Below are 9,270 nucleotides of genomic sequence, written 5' to 3'. Positions count from 1 at the left end.
CAAATGGAATTCGTCTGTTTAAATTTTTTTTTTTTTTTGAAATAAAGTTAAATCAAGTTTAAAGTGAACCGAATCGAATTTTCAAGTTTAGAGTAGATTTTTTTAAAGTTACAATAATTAGAAAAATTAATCATTATAAACACTAAATTGAATAAATCTAGCATGTTTAATATGTCAACATAATACTGAAGATATATTGCACATTATCAGTGATTGTTTTTTCCGCTAAAGAGGTGTGATTAAATCTTGTGCCTACAAATTATCATTCACAGTTTTTTTTTCAGAGAATCTCCTAGACTGGGTTGAGTCAAATTTGGGAGATCATAAGTAAGATCCAGGTTTCTCAATTCCTTCGCCATCTCTTTATAAATTGATAGTATGACGTTTATGAGAAAATAGGAATTTATTTGTTTTCCAAAGATTATCGTGGAGTTTAGGGGAAACCATTAAGATTTCAGTGTGATGGGCAAACCAATACAATGCTACTCATAAGTGGGATCCATCCAGAAGATTTCACGAAGATTCATTCTTTAGGAGAAATATTACGACAATTAAATAGTTAAAGTGTAGGTACGTGTCTTTAGTTTATGCAGTTTTTCACCCAAAAAAAAAAATCTAGTTAAGAAACGAGAACAAACATGAAAAAAAACCGTAAGAGTTCATAGATTAAACCACTTCAAACTTAAACATGATATTAATACACTTTATACTTATACTTTATACTTTTCATTTATTACAATTATACATATAATCATTTAAACAAATTTTAAAATATTTACATTATAATATCATAGGGATAAATCCCAAAATTATACATGAACTTTGATTTTATGTAATTTTATACATAAAATTTTGATTTGGTTTGATTCAATTCTTGTAAATTATTAACACAATTATTGATGTAGCATTATTTTATGTTCATATATTGCATACATAAACAATTATATTTATCAAATATAAAAATAAATTGATGTATTTATTTCTTTAAATACATATGATTTAATCAAAATTAAAATTTTAAGTATGCATTTAAACCACAATTAAAATTTTACGTGTATAATTACATCAAATTAAAGTTGAAATATAATTTTAAAATTTACCCTAATTTTATATATATTATTATAGATTTAATTTTTATATGTTATAAATTAAATAACATATAAAATATATTATAAATATAAAAAACAGGCCAAGTTAGGTAAAGATCGAGGCATGAATAGCCCAATCCCAACCCACATTTTAAATAAACCTAATTTTTTTATTCAAGCTTATTTTTTTGACCTAATAATTTTATTAACTCAACTTGTGAAACTTAAACAAATAACACAACTTAGATCTACGACCACGTGAGACTTTCGAGTATTATTGTGCTGCTGATATCATTTAAGACCAAATAATCTGGACATACTTATCATCAAACCAGGTAAGTTTTGCCCACAAATTCTCTAAACATTTAATCAAAACTCGTATCCCCCTACAAAGTTTTAAGTTTCGACTGCAAATAGTTGGATTCATCAAATAATAATAATAATCAAACGGTTAAACTTAAAAAAAGTTGGATAAAAGGCGATGGAATTACAGGTAAAAAAAAAGCACCCCTAACGATCACAGTGAAAACAAGTGTTCCATATGATGTCCAAACGTTTTACTATTTAACTATCATATTTCAAAAACTGCTCCCAGCAACATAAGCATGTGTTTTCTCACTTCATTGAACCTAGACTGGAGGAAAGTGTAGATACGGGGAGACCATGGAGCGAAATTCCATATTGACCGGGATGAAATGTTCAACGAAATAACGAAAAACAGGGAATACGAGCATACTCTCCACATCTATGTAATGGAATGGTATTCTAGGTTCATGAATCCTTAGATGTGCTAGAAGCAGCAATTTGACGAATTCTTCGTTGATGAACATCCCAATTATACACACGAGCAATGGTTACCTGCGAAATGGTACCAAAACAATCGGGAACAAAAAACACAAAGATGCTGATGATATGTACATATCATATATGTATACCGAGCAGGCATTAAGCACAAGGCATCTATTGCAAGAAAGTCCTTGTGCCATGTGCTTTTGGTGGATTTAATCCTTTTACTATAATTTGATCATTTTTAGTTCCTTTACTATTCGAAATGTGTGTTTCAATCCCGAGATGAACCCTTTTTTCCCGTGTGGTTTATTTTTCATGAACACGTGATGATGGAACATACATGTTGTGGCATTTTTTGTATGGTTGGACAATTTTTTTTGCACATTTAAAAAAGACAAAAAGAAAAGATATTGTATTCGTCCAACTGTTCAAAAAAATGCGAAGTTGTATATGCCCATCACCATGTATTTTAACAAAAATGAAAGACAAGTCAAATTATTTGACAGAACTAATGCTGAAAGGTTGACATCGGGACTTAAAACACACATTCCGTGAAGTAGACAAACTAGAAAAGATCAAATTATAGTAGGGGTACTAAATCCACCGAATAAACATAGTACAGGGACTTTTTATAAATTTGACCAATTTTCTAACATCGCTAATCAATATGAGCTGCATAAGGAGCTAGTATGCTTTAAAACATCACTAGACACTAGGAGTGTAATATAATATAGAACAACGATACTACCTGGGTTACAGTCACTTGATCCCTCAAGAACTGCAAATCAGCTATAAGAACTTCTAAACTTGCTTTTGCGTTTTCCAAGTTCTTTTTCAGTAGCAAAGTGGCCTGCACATGAAAAGTTACGGAATGAGTGTTTTCTGCTGTTAAAACGCACAAAAAGTAAGCAACCGGTTGCAACTATTGCACCTCTTCACATGAATATTCCAACATGACATTTGCTCCCAGCCATAAACAAACTGAATCGTTATCCTCAATGCAAGCTCGTGAGTATATGCCTTCAGAGACTTCGAAATCAGCAATAAGAGCCTATATAAGCCAAAAGTACCATTACAAGTCAATAGCATATATGCAACACATTTAAGAGATAAAGAAGTCCAAATCCATTTTTCGAGCTTGTTTGTACAACAAGCTTGCAAACTGTAGGATTTGAGAACTTAACACCTAACCAAGCACAGTATGAATGTCTTATACAATTCAAACCCAGATTCCAAAATAATAATCATGCCTGAACCTAGTGAATTTCATGCAATATAAGCCCATATATAGCAGATTACAAATTCACCAGGTTTAGTCACATGAGAAATGAACAAAACTAACGAGTTTCATCGTGTTTTAGTGATCCATAACACCTCAAGTTCCAAAAAGAATGAAGAATAAAAATCTTCTTTAAACAGAAGAAACACAACATAGAAGTCAAGATATCAGAGAAATACGAACCTCACCGGTACCCTTCTTAGCTTCTAGAGTGGCAACCACATCCAAGCATTTCTCGATATCAGGAATTTTTGCCTGATGACCACAATAAAAAATCATATTATCCAAAAAAACCCCATGACATGTCGATATCTTTAAGCAAAATATATTGAGCATGAATAAGAAAGTGTAGCCTGGTTGAACTTTGGGAGGGAATTAACATAGATTAACCCAACATAAACCATCATGTAACTAAACATCATCGGAACATAACATGGTATGCATGAAAAGCTTAATTGCATTCACCCAGAGCCTATACAAAAAGCTTGAATTAGAAAGGCAGATTCTAACATGGTAACACCATTAAAAAAGGGAAAATTGCATGCAAAATTTGATTTTGCCTCGCTACCGTTCTCTCTTGGTATAAACTAACAAGCATTTCCCCAAATAATCAAATTCATAGTAATTTACCATGGACCCCATAGATGGAGAGCCATTTTGTTGTAATATCTTTGAATTCAAGGATTGAAAACCAATTAACAATCAAATAAATCAACAGCATTTCCCATGATTGGTTCACTAATGAATTTATTTTTATCACTCTTCATGAAAAATGGTCCACCATTTTTTTAATAAAACACATTAACATAAATATAAACTACAAAAATAGCAAAAACACTATCAAACATCTTATACTACACTACAAAAACAATAGCAAGTGAACGAAAAATATCTCAGTAAAATACCTGAAGATCCCGTTGCTGAGCAAGAAGTTTCATCTCAACCAATTTATACTGCTGAAGCCTGAAAATTCAATAGCATCAACCAAATAAAAGGATAAAGCAATTCAATCCCAACTAAATACGAAAACAAAAAGGAAACCCTAAAAAATGAAATTAAGTAACATTGAGAAGAAAAGGAGGGACCTTTCTTGGAGAAAAGCGAGGGCGGAGTTGACATCGAACCCGGTTTGAGTGAGATAAGTCTCGACATCTTCTACGAATTGAGCTCCCGGTATTCCTCTCCTCTCCGTCGTCGTTTTGGGCGATTCCGTCGAAGACGAAGATGCAGCTGCCATATTTGATTGTTTCACGAAACGAGAAATGAGATCGGAGGAAGGTGTTTCGCCGGACGATCCGCACGGCGAGCTTCGAAGGGGCTTTTTCCGGTCGTCGCTCTTGACTGCTGTGGGCGGCTGAGCTAGGGAGCGGAGCTTTGGATTTTGAAGGTTGATACACTGAAGAAGAGGAAAAAAAGGGTCAGTGAGTGAGATCGTGAGAGATACTGAGATTAGATTATTCGAACTGAACGACGTCGTTTGGATGGTGGAAACGAACTGTATAAGATGGGCTACATATTTGGGCCTACTTATTATTTTCAGCCCAAGTTCTTATATTAGCCCATTTGATAATATCATACAGGAAAAAATGAGTAAAAGTACCTGTCATGCCCTTCTATTGTAGGGATTGGTTTAAATTAGTCCCTATATGGATCAATTTAGTCATTGCATTAGTAAAAAGAATTAAATAAGACCAAATTTTAACGGATTTAACATTTACTGTTAAAAAATATTATTTATTGTTTGACAAAATTAACATTTTAAAAGCTTTTATGACTCTAAAATGAAAATATTTCGTTTAAAATCGAACTACTAATGAAATATAATATAATATTTCGATTATCGATTCGTATATTATGTGCTTGTAAATTATTAAGAAAGAAATATTTAGATTATCAAATTGATTGTGTTTGGTAATAGTTAATTTTGATGATAATTGTTGAGTCTTAGTTAAGCTCAATCAAGATAGACATTGTTGTCGATGTAGGAGGATGTGGGTTCGAGTATGTTAAAGCGCATTATTCTTCTATTTATGTATTTTTAACAAACTTATTCAAATATAAATTAATTTAATGATTTGTTTCACTATTCAAAAATAAAATATATATTAATATATATTATAATCAAATTTAAAAAATATATATTTTTAAACAATAATTTGGATTGAGTGAGATAAAAAATTGGTTCAAAATCCAATATTATAATCTATTGTGCATTAGTATACTTTTCAATAAGATATTTCATTCATGTCAATTCAATGATTACATGTTAATTCTTGACTTAATCTTAGGTTAGGCATTGATTATCTCTATGTTTATAATCCTTAATTAGATATTAAATAGACCAATCAAATTATCAATATTGGTTGGTGATTTATAAAAAAAAAGAAATCATATTAATTTAATTAGATATTTTGATATTTGAAAAGGAAAGGGTTTGGTGTGGTGGAGGATGGTAGCTTCCAAGCATTTTTCTAATGAAAGGAAGTTTACTTGTTGATGAATATTGGAATTTGATTAGCTCTTAACCACTTGTTTAAGTGGGATTGCTTTGTTTATCCATCACATCTAAATATTTTTTATTAAACTATTTAAAGGATTAAGGGTGTAAAAAGTCTTTAAACTTAAAAAAAAAAGTAATTATGTTTTTTTTTTTTGCATTCAGTTGAGCATTTGAACTTTCAAAATGTATCAAAAAGGCTCTCAAACTTCTTCAGAATAAATCAATTAAGCCCCTGTTTTTTTCACTCATCAATTGGTACTTGAACTTTCACAATGCATCAAAAAGACCCTCAAAAATTTTTAAAAAAGCAATTAAGCCACTGCTCTTATTGAAAATTAGAAAAAATAAAAATATTAAATATTAAAATTTAAATTTAGATAAAAATTTTAAATTTTAATAAAATTAATTTTTTTTTATAAAAATTGTAACAGAATTATAACAAATTGTAAAATTTTATACAAATATTTAAAAAATTTAACAACCACTAACTTTTTCATTTAAAGTCATCATGTGCATAACACAACGTGATATGTGGCAAAAATGATAAAAATTAAAAGTTATAGAAAAATTATAAAATGCTTCTTTTCATACGATAATTTTATAAAATTTTTATGATTTTTTAAAATTTTACAATTTTTATAAATTTTTATGATTTTATATTTTTTAATTTTAATATTTAAATTTTATTAAAATTTAATAATTTTTATAGCTTTTATTGATTTTAACTTTTTAATTTTTAATAAAAGTAGGGGCTTAATTGTTTGTTTTTTTTTTTGAAAAGTTTGAGGATCTTTTTGATGCATTATGAAAGTTCAGGTACCCAATTGAGTGAAAAAAATAGGGGCTTAATTGCTTTCCTTAAAAAGGTTTAAGGGCTTTTTTTATGCATTTTAAAAGTTTAAGTACCCTAATGAGTATTTTTTTTTAAAGCTCGAGGGCTTTTTGCACCATTAAGCCCAAATTTTCCCGGGCCTCCAAACCAAACAGTTAACCTAATTTTGAAGCCCAACTACAATACCCGGCCCAAGGCCCAAAATCTAAAACGGCCCATTGGGGCCCAAAAACTAAACAACACAGGGAACCCTAGGGTTCCCTGCCCTTGCCTCGCGCCGCTGCTACCCATGTGCGTCTTCGGCGCGCACCACGCCCGAGGTCTGCCACCGCCAGCTGCGCCTTGCATTAAAATGGAAGCTTTCCGTCTCCGTTGACTTCATCAGGTCCTGCAAACGAAATAAACAGACGAAAATAAGGCAGAGACAGAACACAAGAAACAGTAACAGAAGTGAAATAGAACGGTATCATTGTTTTCGGCTATAAAAAGCCGAATCAAACAAATGTAATCGGGGGGATTCGATTGAAAAAAAACATTGCTGAATCAATAAAAAATCGAAAATCTTTGAAGAAAGGTTCTGATTTCTTTTTTTCATTCGGTCTCCGAATTTATTTATTTCTTTTTGTGTTTTTTTTTCTGTTCTTTTAAAGCATATATATGTATATAAGGTTATATATATAAAATAAAAAAGGAAAGGACGGAGTTCTTACCTCGGTGCCGTCGAAGCTCTTCTTCATTCCGTCCAAATCGGAGCTGAGGAAGAGAGGCTTCTAGTTTTTGAAGCGGTAGAGACGAAAAGAGGGAGGCTAGGGTTTCATATTTTTGCTTTGTTTTCTTAAAGAACGGCAGATTAGAGTAATTTGGGAAGTTTTTTTTATTTTTTTATTTTTAAATACGAAACGACGCCGTTTAATGGCCTATGCCCGCGCGGTGACCCGACCCAGGGAAGGATCCGCGCGTTTTGTGTTATTGGGTAATTGGCGCGTAAGGTCCCTTTTCTTTCGCGCCGTCGTGCAATGGGGTCCTTTTTGTTTTTTAAAATTCAGCCGCGTAATTTTCTGCGCTTTTCATTTTAGCCCGCGCCAAAACGCTGTGCATAATAATGGGAACATTTGCTCAATCAGCCCTCTGTTCTTTGGGGCGCATTGTAATTTGGTCCCTGGGGATCTTATTTTTGTTTATTTGCGTTTTGAACCCCGAACTTTGTTCCAAGATTTGATCTAACCTGCTTGTTTTATTTATTTTAATTATTTTGTAAGCAAATTAGATTATTGTTATTATTATTATTATTATTAGTTGCTCATTTGTACTTTTTTAATTTTAGATCTAATTATATATATGTACATATATATACATGTACGTGTACATATTTTTATAGCTTATCTATATATATGTATATATATATATATACATACATATTTATTTTTATATTTTATAATTTATATACACATCTATATATCTATATACATATGTTATTTTCATAAATATATATATATATATATATATACCTATATATATTCTTTATATGTTTAAAATGCATCCCTTTTTACATATATAGTTTGTATATTTTAGAGCGCATATACATACATATTTTTCATATTTTATTTTTTAATACATGTGCGTACATAAATTTATTATTATTATATATATATACACATACTTGTATATTATTTATATTTTATACTTTATACTTTACATATATATATTCCTATAACTTTTTATATTTATATGCATATATACATACTTATGTTTTTCTTATATTTTTAACCTACATACATACCTGTCTATATCTATATACTTATTTTTATAAACACATACATATGTATCCTTTTTACATTCTCTTTATTTATTTATTTACGTTTTCATTGGCATTTTAAAGGAATGCTTTAACTTTACTTGCTTATATACTTGTTATTTTGCATGTTATTAATTTGTCTCTTTTATTCATTCATTTTATTATTGTTGCTCGTATTATTTTTATACCATCACATTCAATATTGCTTTGTACGCATATTAACCTTATATTTCATTTTAACTATTTCGAGTTAGATTAATTTATCTCGATGCATAAGTTTCGATTTTCAAATAAGCAAAATCTCGTGTTTAGATTCAAGAAGGTCGTACCCTAACTTACTGGGTTTCGATTTTCACAATAAATCTAAATACATGAATCTTTTCAAACTCAAGTTTTAAATGATCTCGGGAATTAAGAAAAGATCGTGTCCTAACTTACTGGGCACGACCCCTTTTTTAAATCCGAGATAACTAAAATATCTTTTAAATAAGTGAATTTTCAATATTCATTCGCGCATCGGGAATTCAAGACATTGTGTCATAACTTACTGAATATAATTCTCTTTCTCGATTAACGTGAAATATGTCCTTTTCCCATAAATTTTCAACATATCAATAAAGGATCGTATTCTAAATTTCTTTAAAGATTTTAATTTTCGACACTAAGACATTAATTAATCAACTAGGTACCAATTTTGGGCGTTACGAGGGTGCTAATCCTTCCTCGTACGTAACCGACTCCCGAACCCGTTTTCTGAATTTCGTGGATCAAACTTGTTGTTTTAATAAAATTAAATTGTTTATTAAAAACAACCACTTTTCGAGGTGATCCGATCACACCTCATCAAAAAGGATCGGTGGCGACTCCCGTTTTCGTTTTCATTTTTCAAAACCTAAGTCGACCCCGTTTTCATCAAAAAAAATGGTGTCAACACTTACTTTATAAAAATTAAAAACTTTACTGATTGAAGGAGATGCTATTGCTATA

At 30.6% G+C, this 9,270-nt stretch overlaps 1 protein-coding gene across 1 annotated transcript; it reads right to left on the bottom strand.

Moving 5' to 3' along the window:
* Positions 1-1,519: 1,519 nt before the first annotated feature.
* On the bottom strand, positions 1,520-4,583 carry LOC105775389 (prefoldin subunit 3). The gene is made up of 6 exons (XM_012597909.2): positions 4,242-4,583; positions 4,062-4,119; positions 3,340-3,411; positions 2,809-2,928; positions 2,626-2,727; positions 1,520-1,946 (listed from the first exon to the last, which is right to left on the bottom strand). The coding sequence occupies exons 1-6, from the start codon at positions 4,391-4,393 to the stop codon at positions 1,860-1,862; spliced, it is 591 nt and encodes a 196-aa protein (XP_012453363.1). The 5' UTR covers positions 4,394-4,583; the 3' UTR covers positions 1,520-1,859.
* Between the last annotated feature and the right edge of the window lie 4,687 nt (positions 4,584-9,270).

This window comes from Gossypium raimondii, chromosome 1 (assembly GCF_025698545.1).
Source record: "Gossypium raimondii isolate GPD5lz chromosome 1, ASM2569854v1, whole genome shotgun sequence".
Classification (NCBI taxonomy): Eukaryota; Viridiplantae; Streptophyta; class Magnoliopsida; order Malvales; family Malvaceae; genus Gossypium; species Gossypium raimondii.
The sequence above is the reverse complement of the archived record's forward strand: the minus strand, read 5'-3'. Positions and strand labels throughout refer to the sequence as shown.